We start from the raw sequence: 13,704 nt of genomic DNA, 5'->3' as shown, positions 1-13,704 counted from the left end.
CATTTGAAAAGCGTGAATAACGACGACTACAGATACTTTTATCAACAGCATACCTCCTCCCTCCCCCAAATCTTTGGCAGTATTTGCTTCACTTTTCCTCCAACCTTTAAAAAAAACAATCTGTGAATGTCCACAGGAGTTATAGTCACAGATGTAAACATCACTTATTGTGTGTGGTGGCAGGAAAGACGTTGAGATGGTAGTTTTGTGCAAATGGGAAAGAAGTTTCACTCATCACCGGTGGTCCCCCAACTGTCTGCAATCGGCAAGCACACAGAAAGAGGTCACTTTCAATGCAGGCAGTGACCAGGCAGCAACACGCAGTAAGGACAGGCTTATACGTAAGCTTCCACTGCCTTTTCTGAGACACAAAGAGAGCTGCTCCAAACACCAACCCACCGAAACTCCAGCAGTAAGCTATTATCACCACCTGGGTCATGCCTAGACCATTCTCCCCACCACAGACTCAGACACGCTGCCAACGGGGCAGCTACTGATGAGCCTCTTCCTACTTTCTGGACACCAAAAAAACAGAGGCTTAAGTCTCTCCCCCGGCTCAGATCCCCAGCACTTCCGCCTCGCCTTAGGCATCCCTGGCATCCCTCTGGGAGTACATGTGGTCCCCAGCAAGGCCTCAGCAGCAGCAGCTGCAGGTGAACTTTGGGCACTTCCGGAAGGGAGCAGCTTCAGCTAAAGATCCACCAGAAGGGAGCTTGCAGAAACACACACCTCAGTGGACCTTCAGCTATGACCATGACTACAATAAGTTGCAATACACACAGTCCTAGATGTGGAGACATTTTCAATAGCATTAATTCTTAATACAGATATTACAACTATTAATTCTTAATTATAGATACTAAATTATTTTACAAATAGGCACTGTAAAAAGGTTACCTAAGGTCTTCCATTGGAGTGGTGGAAGGGTTTTTACTTTAATAATAAAAAATTTATATAGGGAATTCCCTGGTGGTCCAGTGGTTAGGACTCCACACTTTCACTGCTGAGGGCCCGGGTTGGATCCCCTGGTGAGGGAACTAAGATCCCACAAGCGACGCAGCACGGCCAAAAACAAAACCAAAAAAAAACCATGTAGTAGAATTAGGAACAAAAACACCGTTATTTGCGGGTCTGAAGCAGGTTCAACCAGCACATGGCAACAGAAACTGTCAGTGCCACTGGCCAATAAAGAAGGCCTAAGGGTTAGTCTTAAAAATCCTAAAAAGAAATATATAATTTGATGATCCCAGCTGGTAAGGTTTTCCTCTATCTCTTTCTCTCTCAAACATTTCTCAGCAGGCTAGATGTTTTAGGAAAGGTGTCAACTTTTCTCAATGAACCTATATCCACAGAAATTTGACTAACTGATGAACTGATCCAAGAGGCGATGAAAGAAACAAATATGCTTTGACATCTGCACATTTCAAAATGGCTCATTACACAAAACAGAAAGCCAAGTTATGGGTTTTTAAAATTGTTTTATTTGGGAAAAGTGCGTCTTACAAAAGGGCAGCTGCAAAATACAGAGACCTCTGCAACAATTACTTGTTTTTGCTTAACGTGAAAGAATGAGTGGTATCCAAGGAATCAAAGCAGTAGATGGACAAATCAGGGGCATCTCCAAGTTATTTTCAGGAAATAGAGCAACAAAACGCAAATTTATAATTTCTGATCAAGGAATTCTTCTAACAATTTAACTTTAGCTTATCTTGTGGATTACCACCCCTCCGTCCCCTTTTAGTGGAAAAGCATGACTTACTACTGCAAACCAATTACTCCACTACAGGAAACACCTTAGAACATAGTTTTGAATCACACCTGTCTAGCTGCAAAGCTCAGGGATGGAATGAGGCAAATACCCACAAAAACGAACACAAAAACCCGACAACAAAACCCCTCAAATGAGGACAAAGGTTTGTCAAAAAGTGCCTGGACTAGAAAGTCTAGGAGATCATAAAACATTAAATACAACCGTGTAACTGAGACTCAGTTTGTGTTAATACATGAGATAACCAGATAGTTTGAACTTCTATGGCTAAGCCCATTTCCCTATTTATACAGACAGAGCTAGCCCTGCTCTATTAACAGCTACCAATATACTGCTTTGTCCTTTTTTAAGATCTATTTGCCACACGAGGCTGAAACCACTAAACTTGAGTTTTTCCACTAAGGCTACACACTGCATCTCTGCAGGGATGAGAAGCTTGTTACACACTCACACGTACCAAGTCTATCAGCCCTTGGGAGTCAACTTCCAACTCTGCATTTATTTTATCCCACTATATCTTTATATGTGTTCTTTCACAATTTTCCTATCAGGCTAAACACAGTAAAAATCTCAACACAGTCACACCTGGTTCTGGTTACCCAGCAGTAGTACTTGTGTGCAATTAAACAAGAGACCAAAACCACAGAACAAGTGCACAGGGTGGGGATTACAGGGCAGGGAACAGATATAAAAACACAGATGTGCAGAATTCACCAGAAACCTCAAGCATCCGCCTACGTCTATAGCAGAAGGCTACATGCCACAGTTCAGATCCTTCACTTATCACCCCAATTCTTGGACCCCAAAGCAGGGCCAAAGCTGTTAGTTTTGAACCTGGGGTCCTCAAAAATGAGTACTGGAAATCCAGAAACGCTACCCTTGAACTGTGTGAATCTGGCTGAAAACAGATGACGCAACAAACCTACACTCTAACTGTCTGACAGTTAAATTCATGTTACAAAAAAACTAACTTTAAGATTTATTTTTGTAACTTTTTTAAACAGAGAGAACAACATATTCCTTGGGGAAAGGTGAGGGATTGAGAAGACAGGCCCTGGGTAAAAATTATTACGACAGCACCTGGAGTTGAGAGGCCTGCCTAGAAGAGGACCACGGGCGCTGCCGCCACCAGCGGGGACGGCTGCCGTCTGAGGCTCAGCAGACCAGTTCACACGCCCCGCAAAGCTGCTATAGATCCAAGTCATAAAAATCTTCCAGCTCATCGTGAAACAAGTCCCACTCGTCTTCAGAGTCTGTCAGGTCGTCGTCCCCACCTGCAGCCAAAAGCATAAGCAACATCTCGCCCAGCTCAAAGGTGACAACCTCTTCTTCGTCGTTGTCAAAGGGGTTGCCGTTCTCTCTTTCCTCAATGAGCTCCCAGAAGTGGTTCCTTCGTTGGGCCTGTAAAAAACAGGGCCGTGATAGGGATGGCACTGCCGAGTAGCATCTTCTATTCTGTTGTTTCTAAGGCAAAACGTCCAGCACACCAGAGGGCATGACGAACCAGACTTCTCATTTAGGGTTTCGACTTTACCAACTCCTCCCCTCTGGTTACTTGAGGCCAACAGTTTAGTCTAGAGCGTTAAGCATTCTAGTTTCTCCTCTCATAGCCCTCCCAGTTTGCTGAAGTTGGTTTCCTCCTGTAACGCTCTAGTCTCGCTCCCACTGTTAATCTTCTCCTTCCCCTACCCCAATCTGTGTGGGACTCAACTGAGAGTGTGGTATTTCCCCTCCTTTAAAAAAACAGTGAGAGTTACCCGGTATCTGCTTGATGTTCCCACTTTCTGTCTCTGTGGCTCCTCTCTACGGCCATCAGGGTACGCATGCTTGTAAAAACAGTTCCCTCCAAATGGGCAGCTCCCACGTCCTTCATCAAAATACCTGCACGCCTTGTTGCTGGAAAGGAAAATATCGCAACCCTTATTCACAGTGGATTTCAGGTCTGTATTTGACTATCATCCAGGGTTTCTTTAAACAGGGAAGGATAGAACTGGTACGTCTGTTTACAGCCCTCCCCAAGGTGTGTTCTTAAACACGTGTGTGCTATTGCATGAAACACTGACTAGAAACAGAAACTGGTCAAGTCTAGCTGTTTAACAGCCCTACTACCGCAGATCCAGCAGAGAGAAAACCTTTGAGAAAGCCCACACACAAGAACATAGGACAACTGTAACATGGAATCAGGACAAGGCAGACCCCATTCCTGGGGCTTTAGCTCTATCAGCAGTGCAGACTCCATCGTAACGCAGCCCTTGGCGTGCACCCCAAGAACTGTGTTATAGCAAGATACAGAACAGGTAAGTGTTATCAGCGGTGACAATATAAACTGTACTGGGAAGTAAAAGAAAGGGTAGGAAGGAGGTAGGAGTATATAATGCAGCACTGTTCTTTTCAAAGTGAACCCAAGCGACGTTGGGATCTTAGGTTGAGAAAAGGCTGCAGTGCTCATACCTCATTGCCTCCTTGTATTTCTGAATGAGTTTCTGCTTCTCTTCTTTCTCCTCCACCCAGTACTCACTTGGAATGACAAAGTTAGATGTGATCCGGCATTCTGGGCAGGACCTGGGAAACAATGAACAGGCTGCAATGCAAATTCCCCTTTATAGGCCCACTCTCCTTCAAGGACACACCCTGGTGTGTCACCTCCAGATTTAAAGACTTAACTGAAAGGCAAATGGGCTTTGCCTGAAAGGGTTCCACACACTGGTCACACAACTGACCATTTCTTTTGAGGAAAGACAAACCCCTTTATAAATTCAACTCAATGGCTAGCCAGTGCATTAAAAAAAAAATAACTTAGGTTAAAAAAAAAAAAAAAACAACAAAAGAAGACATTTCACACAGACTCCTTTTTCTTTCGTTTAAATAAATTTATTTCTTGTAACTTTGCTCTGTTTAGATTATGTAGTTTTTGTTCAGTTATGAGAACAATCTTTAAAGGATGGTGGATTATTGGCTAGCTTAATGGATGGAATAGGAAAGTGGAAAATGTAAAATGTCAGGAAACATACATTCAGAGCTAGATAAGTTTGTTCTCTGAACCTAAACTGGCTAATCCATTAAACACAATCTCCTCAGAAAAAAGCACGAAGATTCTACTAACTGATACATACGGTTTCCTCATTCAAATAAAAGTAGATATACCAACTAATCTAGAAGCTAGCTGAAATACAAAGAAGAAATCCCAATTAGAAGAACCCCCAGTTTCAAGATAAAATGCATGCATTTAAATGCGGTCCATCTGGTTGAAAGTTGGCACAAGATACTAAATTCTTCCCCAAAATAGAAAGCACAAACGGAGATCGGGGAGGAGTCTCACTTTATGATCTTGCTCTCAAATTGCTTAGCACTCCTCCACTTGCGAATACACTTGAGACAGTAGGTGTGGCTGCAGTTGGAGAGGATCCCGAAGCGGCGCTCGCTAGGGTTGGCTTTCTCATAGACCACCTCCATGCAGATCCCACACACCATGTCCTTGCTGCGCTGCACAGCAAACGAGAGCTCCATGTCCTTCTCATGCGCCTCGATGCAAGACTAGAAAAAGTGGAGAGAGGTGCAATCAAGTCACGGAATCATGACCAGACTTCAACCCGACAGCTAAAGACTTCCTGTGCAGAGAATCAAACAGTCAGTTGAAAAGATAATGTTCCCAATACGACACTGAAAACAGCTTTGTTCACCAGTGAGTATAGGTGAACTGACATCTGGGGACTTCACGATACTATAAAGTCAAACTCTGAGGACTCAACTTCAGGAACTAAAAAATTACCTAATTTTCTCTATCCTGCAACTCAACCCCTGCTGCTATTCACACTACAGACAGTTTTTCACACTACGTTTGTTGATTTTACTGGTTTCTAGATGGAAAACATAATTAGGATTAAGGCTCTAATTTACAACCTGTCAGAAAATAAGGGTGAAGGAAACTAACATTTATTAGGTGACAATTACGTGCCAGGCATATAATTCACATTCAAAATAAAACAGCTTTATTGAGATATAATTTACATCCCATATAATGCATTCATTCAAAGTGTACAATGAGATGGTTTTCGGTATGCATAGAGCTATACAACCATCACCACAATCAATACTAGGACATTTTCATTACCCCAAAGGGAAACCCCAAACCCACAGCGGTCACTTACTTCCCCCCCGCTCAACACCCGCAGCCCTAGGCAACGATGAATCTGTGGACATGCTTATTCAGGACATTTCGTATAAATATGTGGCCCTCTGTGACTGCCTGTGTTCACTTCGCACATTTTCAAGGTATCTACTATGGTGGTACGATATATGATTATTTCATTTTCTTTTTATTGCTGAGTAATATTCCATCGTATGGAGAGACCACAGTTTGTTTTTCCATTTTCAGGTGATGGACATTTTGGTTGTTTCTGCTTTGGGGCTATTATGAATAATGCTATGAACACTCATGTACAAGTTTTTGTGTGGACATCACATACTTTTTATTTTAAACGAGGTATAATTTACATAACATTATATTACACATATTTTAATCTCTAAGAAACATGCTAATTATAGGAAATACAAAAAAGCAATAGAAAAGTCACCCATAGTCCCATATAACCAGTTATTTTAGTATATATTTTTATCTTTTTCCTAAACCTTTTTTTAACATCTTTATTGGAGTATAATTGCTTTACAATGGTATGTTAGTTTCTGCTGTATAACAAAGTGAATCAGCTATACATATACATATATCTCCATATCTCCCCCCTCTTGCATCTCCCTGCCACCCTCCCTATCCCACCCCTCTAGGTGGTCACAAAGCACCGAGCTGATCTCCCTGTGCTATGTGGCTGCTTCCCACTAGCTATCTATTTTATATTTGGTAGCGTATATATGTCCATGCCACTCTCTCACTTCATCCCAGCTTCCCCTTCCCCCTCCCCGTGTCCTCGATTCTCTAGTAGGTCTGCGTCTTTATTCCTGTCCTGCCCCTAGGTTCTTCATGACTTTTTTTTTTTACATTCCATATACATGTGTTCACATACGGTATTCGTTTTTCTCTTTCTGACTTACTTCACTCTGTATGACAGACTCTAGGTCCATCCACCTCACTACAGATAACTCAATTTCGTTTCTTTTTACAGCTGAGTAATATTCCATTGTATATATGTGCCACATCTTCTTTATCCATTCATCTGTCGATGGACACTTAGGCTAAACTTTTTAAAAAAAAAACAATCCCCTTAAGTAGGCACTGCTCTCCCGAATATATGCAGGGGTTCAACCTGCTACATCACACAGCCAATATGCTGAGGAGGCAGAGGTCAAACCACACTCCACTGCTTCACCACCACCCACAGCCAAAGTAAGTTTATTAAAAGAGATGATTATGATTAGAAGCAAAATCTGCTCCAATAAATATAAGGTTTGTAATACAGGGTCTTCCCAACAAAAAAAAATTCATGCAGCAAATGGGCTTAGGAAACCATAGTTTGAAACCTTCATCCATCGCTGATGAGAATGTAAAACAGTGCAGTCACTGTGGAGAAAGTTTGGCAGTTGCTCAAAATATGAAGCACAGAGTTACCATGTGACCCAGCAACTCTATTCCAAGGTGATCAAGACATATGTCCACAAAAATTTACACACGAATGTTCATGGCATTATTCATGATAGCCGAAAGGTGAAACAACCCAAATGGAAAAACAAAATGTTGTACAGCCATACAGAGGATTATTACTCAGCCATGAAAAGGAATGAAGTACTGATACACACTATAACACAAACGAATCCTAAGAACATCATGCTAATCTTTTAGCCAGTCACAAAAGGCCATATATACGAAATGTCCAGAACGGGGAAATCCATAGAGACAGAAAGTAAATCAGTTGTTGCCAGGAGCTGGAGGAAGGGAAGAATGGAGAGCAGTGGAGCTAATGAGCCAGAGGTTTCTTTTCTGGGATAATGAAAATGTCCTAAAATTAGAGAGAACAGTGGTTGCACAACTCTGCGAATATATTAAAAACCAATGAAATGTGCATTTTAGAAGACTAAATTGTATAGAATGTGAATCTCAGAGAAGTTGTTATTTTAAAAAAGAAGAAAGAAAAAGGAAAAAAAGCCCAAAGTCTGAGGTTCTAAAGCACAGTTTTCTTGATAAAGCAGTCAAGAAGCCTAGGAAGGAAAACATCCCTAACTTAATGATAATCACCATTCAATTCACCAAACGTTTCTCTGAAATGAACTGACAATGTTGTGAAAGGGAAAATATAGTTCTCACACCTATTAACAGAATATCTTCCTTAAGACTTACTTTTATATGTTGTGATCTTTGGGCAGCATCCATTGGATGGAGGACCTGCAGCCCACACATATCACACGTGTCTCCGTGGAGATACACACAGTTCTCCCCATATCGGCACTCTCCCACTGCAGCATAGGGGCAGAGCTGCTTCTTTGTTTCCACTGCAGTTTGCTCCTTCTCTGATTCTTCCTTGGTCACTGAGCCCTGCAGGGGTGCTTCAGTGGAGGAAGGGGCAGCTGAAAACGTTTAAGAGTGTGGTAAAGGTCCAAAACGGATAAGGCAGATACATGAACTATAAATAAGGTAACTGAGAAACTAACTGAAAAGAAAAAAATGAAAAGAACTTCAATTAAACTCCAAAGCAGTCTATTGAACTAATTCCCTTACTCTTGAAAGAAATGAATTTCTTCTGATACTGACATTTCCAAGATTAGCCTTGTTTTAAAAATTTGTTTTAAAAACCTTTTTACGTATTTCTTGTGCAACTGTACTTATTAAAGGAGAGAGGCTTGGGACTTCCCCAGTGGCACTGTGGTTAAGAATCTGCCTGCCAATGCAGGGGACACAGGTTCGAGCCCTGGTCCGGGAAGATCCCACATATCGTGGAGCAACTAAGCGTGTGTGCCACAACTACTGAGCCTGTGCTCTAGAGCCCGTGCTCCGCAACAAGACAAGCCACGGCAATGAGAGGCCCGCACACCACAATGAAGATTAGCCCCCGCTCGCCGCAAATAGAGAAAGTCCGTGCGCAGCAACGAAGACCCAATGCAGCCAAAAATGAAAAATTTAAAAAAAGAAAAAAAAAGAGAGAGAGAGGTGCTTCAGTTTTTCAAAACATTCTAAATTCATTACTATTGGGATTCAAAAAGTTTGTTTGACTCCATCTGTTAAGTCTTAGGTAACCTAATTTAAGAGTGTTAAGATTAGACTAAATATGAAGATTGGAAGCAGGAAGCTTGTGAAAACTCAGCTAATTGATGAACTACTCTCTATCCCTCTAACTTGTTTTTATTCTTCAAAATACTCACTACGGCCACAGTAGGGCTGCCCAGGAACAAACTCAATGGCGTTCACCCAGTCTTCTGAACCCGCTCCTACAGTTGAAAAGTTTGAATTTCTTGACTCAGCTTCGCCCATATTCATTTCAACAATCGGTCCAACTACTGATGAGAGACTTGAGGAAGCAGCAAGGGGTGACTTTGCAGTTAGATCTGTAGCAGTTGCTTCTTCCTGTTTCAATGGCTTGCTGTGTTCATATCTTAAAAATAAAATAAAATAAAATTTAAAAAGTCGGCAGTCACTGTCTAACCAGGAGCCTCTAGATGGAATATATTCCCCATCCTGTCCTTGGGTTCTTTTCAAACTACTGTGCCTATGAATCACGTGGAAAACTGTTAAAAGGCAGATACCTAATTTCTAAGTCTGGGTGCAGCCCAGAGTTTTGCGAGTCTAACCAGCCCTCACACATGCCAGTGTGCTGCTCCAGGGACCAGTGTGAGCAGCAAGGCCACAAACCAGGGGTCAGCAAACTTAAAGAGTCAAATACACACAGATTCGGGGCTCTGCAGGTCATACCGCCCATGTTACAACTATTCAACTCTGCAGCTGTGGTTCAAAAGCAGCCATAGGGGGCTTCCCTGGTGGCGCAGCGGTTAAGAATCCACCTGCCAATGCAGGGGACATGGGTTCAAGCCCTGGTCCGGGAAGATCCCACATGCCGTGGAGCAACTAAGCCCGTGCGCCACAACTACCGAGCCTGCGCTCTAGAGCCCATGAGTCACAACTACTGAGCCTGCGTGCCACAACTACTGAAGCCCACGCGCCTAGAGCCCGTGCTCTGCAACAAGAGAAGCCACCGCAGTGAGAAGCTTGTGCACCGCAACAAAGAGTAGCCCCCGCTCGCCGCAACTAGAGAAAGCCCGCGCGCAGCAACGAAGACCCAACGCAGCCACAAATAAATAAATAAAATAAATAAATTTAAAAAAAAAGCAGCCATAGGCATTATCTAAATGATGATGCGTGCTGTGTTCCAGTAAAACTTTACAAAAACAGCCTTTGGTCAGGTTTGCCCTACAGGCCATATAGTTCACCCACCCATGCTGTAAGAACATCTATTACCCTTCAAATTCCACTCTAATTAGGAGTTTCAGACAGTTGACTACCGTTCCCATGGCAAGTCTGCTAAAGAGATTGTGCAGTCAAAATTAACACTGATTAAGAAAGCAAGGCTGACACTCAAATTCAACAAGTAAATATGTGAAACATTTTACCAACACATAAAAGTCTCCCAATATGAAAATGCAGAGATAGTATTTACAAAATATGCAGCATGTATTTTCTTTTCCCACATCCATCCATTCACCTAATTTTCTTTTCTAAATTCTTACCCTACACATCTCCTGATTGCTTTTCATCTGTAAAATTATCATTGAACCTTATCCCCAAATACAGAAAAAAACTGTTTATTTCCTTTAAGAAGCACCTTGCTGCCTGAGAAAATCCTCACAATTCTTTGAGTATTTTATGCTGAGAGATTCACCCAGACACAATAAATTACGAATGCAGTACATAAACTGTGTTATAACATATAGTATGTATCTAGCAGTTGTTGTCATTAATTAGTTAACCGGGCAGTACTGACCATGGGTCATCTGCCTTATAAGTGTCTGTGTTTACATCTAAAGAAGAGGTAAAACTTTAACTAAAGACTGTCCTTTAGCTTATGGCAAACATTTGCTGAGCTGGTCTTTATCCTTATATTATCTCAAATCTTCCTATTCCTACTCCTAAGCAGTAGGTAACCTACTCTGCTTTGCAGTACAAGTAATTTGAGTATCCTGATATCAGCTACAAAACCCAGTGCATTTATCCCACAGACTGGAATTATGCCAGCCGAAGATCAGAAATATGCTCTTTCACTTGTACCACCTCACTTCATCATCAAAAAACTATGAGAAGGTATTATTTCATTTTACAGATGACGTGTAAGTAGTGCTCTAGGTCTAATGTGACTCCAAAGCCACCCTGTACAAGAGAGCAGCCATTAGCCATATCTAGCTATTTATACTTAAATAACATTTAAAACTCAGTTCCTTGGTCCTGGCACTAGCTACGTTTTCAAGTGTTCCATAAGTAGTCACACGTAGCTAGGGGTCACCTTTTTGGGCATTCACACTATCGCACAAAGTTCTATTAAACAGCACTGCTCTGAAGTTTGTTTCAGAGCCTTAAGGAACCTTAGAAATCTATCCCCAGATCCTCACATTTTAACTGCTTTCACAGCCTTTAAGTTAGAAAAGAACCCGGGTTTCAGAATTAAGACAGGCTTGAATTTAAAATGCCAGCTTCACCAATAGAGAAAGCCTTCAGGGCTTTGGGAAAGTATTAAAGGATTAAATAAAACTAAATGTCAAGATACATAAAGGGTCTAAGAAATAGATATGACACCCATATTTTAGTTCTCTTTCTTTCTCCTTTGCCATATTGATCTCAAGAATTTCAGGGTAGGGGCTTCCCTGGTGGCGCAGTGGTTAGGAATCTGCCTGCCAATGCAGGGGACACAGGTTCGAGCCCTGGTCTGGGAAGATCCCACATGCCGCGGAGCAACTAGGCCCGTGAGCCACAATTACTGAGCCTGCGTGTCTGGAGCCTGTGCTCCGCAAGAGAGGCCACAATAGTGAGAGGCCCGCGCACCGCGATGAAGAGTGGCCCCCCCTTGCCACAACTAGAGAAAGCCCTCGCACAGAAACGAAGACACAACACAGCCATAAATAAAATAATTAATTAATTTAAAAAAAAAAGCTAAGAGCCATCTTTTTTTTTTTTTTAAAAAAAAGGGGCTTCCCTGGTGGTGCAGTGGTTGGGAGTCTGCCTGCCAGTGCAGGGGACACGGGTTCGAGCCCTGGTCTGGGAAGATCCCACATGCCACGGAGCAACTAGGCCCATGAGCCACAATTACTGAGCCTGCGCGTCTGGAGCCTGTGCTCCACAACAACAAGAGAGGCCGCGATAGTGAGAGGCCCGTGCACCGTGATGAAGAGTGGCCCCCGCTTGCCGCAACTAGAGGAAGCCCTCGCATAGAAAACGAAGACCCAACACAGCCATAAATAAATAAATAAATAATTAAATAATTAAAAAAAAAAGAATTTCAGGGTAAATGACTCAAAAAACTACTTAAAAGATAGGACTCAAATGCTTATCACCATCTATCAAATTACAAATACTACAAAGTTTTTGAAAGGAGTGCATTTTGGTTTTAAGGAAAATTTATCAAGGAATCAATAAGGTATAAATAAAATTTTTGAAAGCACAGAATATTAGCAAGAAAGTTCACATCTGTAAATAGTGCAGAATATATCTATATAAAATACGCTTCTAAAGTAAAAATTTGTGAGTAAGCACTAGGAAAGGTAGAGTACAAATAAGAAAGAATAAAGCAAGAAAGAAAAAGACAAAGGCAAAAGCAACACTCCCACTTTGAAAGGAGTTTACTAAAAACTAATGGTTCAGTGAAGCATGGAGCTCTTCATAGAACAGGGACCGGCCACCTATGGCCCTCAAGCCAAACCCAACGGGAGCTAGGAATGGTTTTGGCATTTTTAAATAGTTGGAAAAAAGATCATTTTATGACACGAAAAGTAACTGAAATTAAAATTTCAAGGACTTCCCTGGGGGGTCCAGTGGTTAAGACTCTGCACTCCCAATGCAGGGGGCATGGGTTTGATCCCTGGTCGGGGAACTAAGATCCCGCATGCCACACAGCACGGCCAAAAATAAAATTTTAAAAAATAAATAAAATAAACTCTCTCTCAGAAATGTTTAAATTAATTAACTAATTAATTAAATAAAATTTCAGTGTCCCAAAATGAAGTTTCATTGGAACACAGCCACATCTATTAGCTTATGTATTTATCTAGGGCTGTTTTTGTGCTACAAGAAACCGTATGGCCTGCCCAGCCACAAATATTAATTCTCTGGCCCCATACTGAAAGTCTGCCAGGCCGCATTAAAGAGAATTCTCACATCTACTGGATTCACAGTCCATGACAGTGGCTTTGTAAAGTTATTAATTCTTTAAGAAATTAACACAGAATTGCTGATCCTTTAAGCCACAGTGTTAAGAGGTAAGTTAATACTGAGGCAACACTGAAACTAATATTGAGTTTTTCTTTCACATCTTGCAAAAAATACTTTCACACAGTATCAATTTCTAAGGAAGTTTAATCCATTTTTCTTCTACCTCTACACAAAAGACAGACATTGCTCCCTGTGGTTGGCTTGCAACTCCCCACCCCCAATCATTCTGAGCTTTGATATCTGCCTTTAAAGATTTTAACTTATGGGATTTGGTAGGTCTATAGGGCAAAAAAATCCCTCCAAAGGGGAATCCCCTGGTAGTCCAGTGGTCAGGACTCCGAGCTTCCACTGCAGGGAGCATGGGTTCAATCCCTGGTCAGGAAACTAAGATCCCGCACGCCTCACGGTCACTCCAAAGGAAACAAGATCTACCATAACAATGGTTGTCAACCAAGGCAGTCCTGTCCCTTTCCCAAGTGGCTGTTCAGAAACAATGACTAGGAGTTCTAATGGCACTTATGCAGTGGGGGCAAAGGATGCTAGATCTCCTGCAACAGTCCTGAGCAACAAAGAACTGGCATCA

General features: G+C 42.0%; 1 protein-coding gene across 2 annotated transcripts in view; it reads right to left on the bottom strand.

The window, feature by feature from the left end:
• Positions 1–1,461: 1,461 nt before the first annotated feature.
• MKRN1 (makorin ring finger protein 1) overlaps positions 1,462–13,704 on the bottom strand; it is a 29,962-nt gene continuing 17,719 nt past the window's right edge. For both annotated transcript variants that reach the window (XM_036863513.1, XM_036863512.1), the window contains 6 exons: positions 9,074–9,303; positions 8,055–8,281; positions 5,088–5,302; positions 4,220–4,330; positions 3,526–3,664; positions 1,462–3,169 (listed from right to left, as the gene is read on the bottom strand). In XM_036863513.1, the coding sequence (XP_036719408.1) occupies positions 2,957–3,169; positions 3,526–3,664; positions 4,220–4,330; positions 5,088–5,302; positions 8,055–8,281; positions 9,074–9,303 (1,135 nt within the window). In that variant the 3' untranslated portion in view covers positions 1,462–2,956. The remainder of the gene's footprint in view (positions 3,170–3,525; positions 3,665–4,219; positions 4,331–5,087; positions 5,303–8,054; positions 8,282–9,073; positions 9,304–13,704) is intronic.

The sequence above is a fragment of the Balaenoptera musculus genome, chromosome 9 (genome assembly GCF_009873245.2).
Source record: "Balaenoptera musculus isolate JJ_BM4_2016_0621 chromosome 9, mBalMus1.pri.v3, whole genome shotgun sequence".
Taxonomy (NCBI): Eukaryota; Metazoa; Chordata; class Mammalia; order Artiodactyla; family Balaenopteridae; genus Balaenoptera; species Balaenoptera musculus.
Note: the sequence above shows the minus strand (reverse complement) of the source record. Positions and strands in the feature narration are given on the sequence as shown.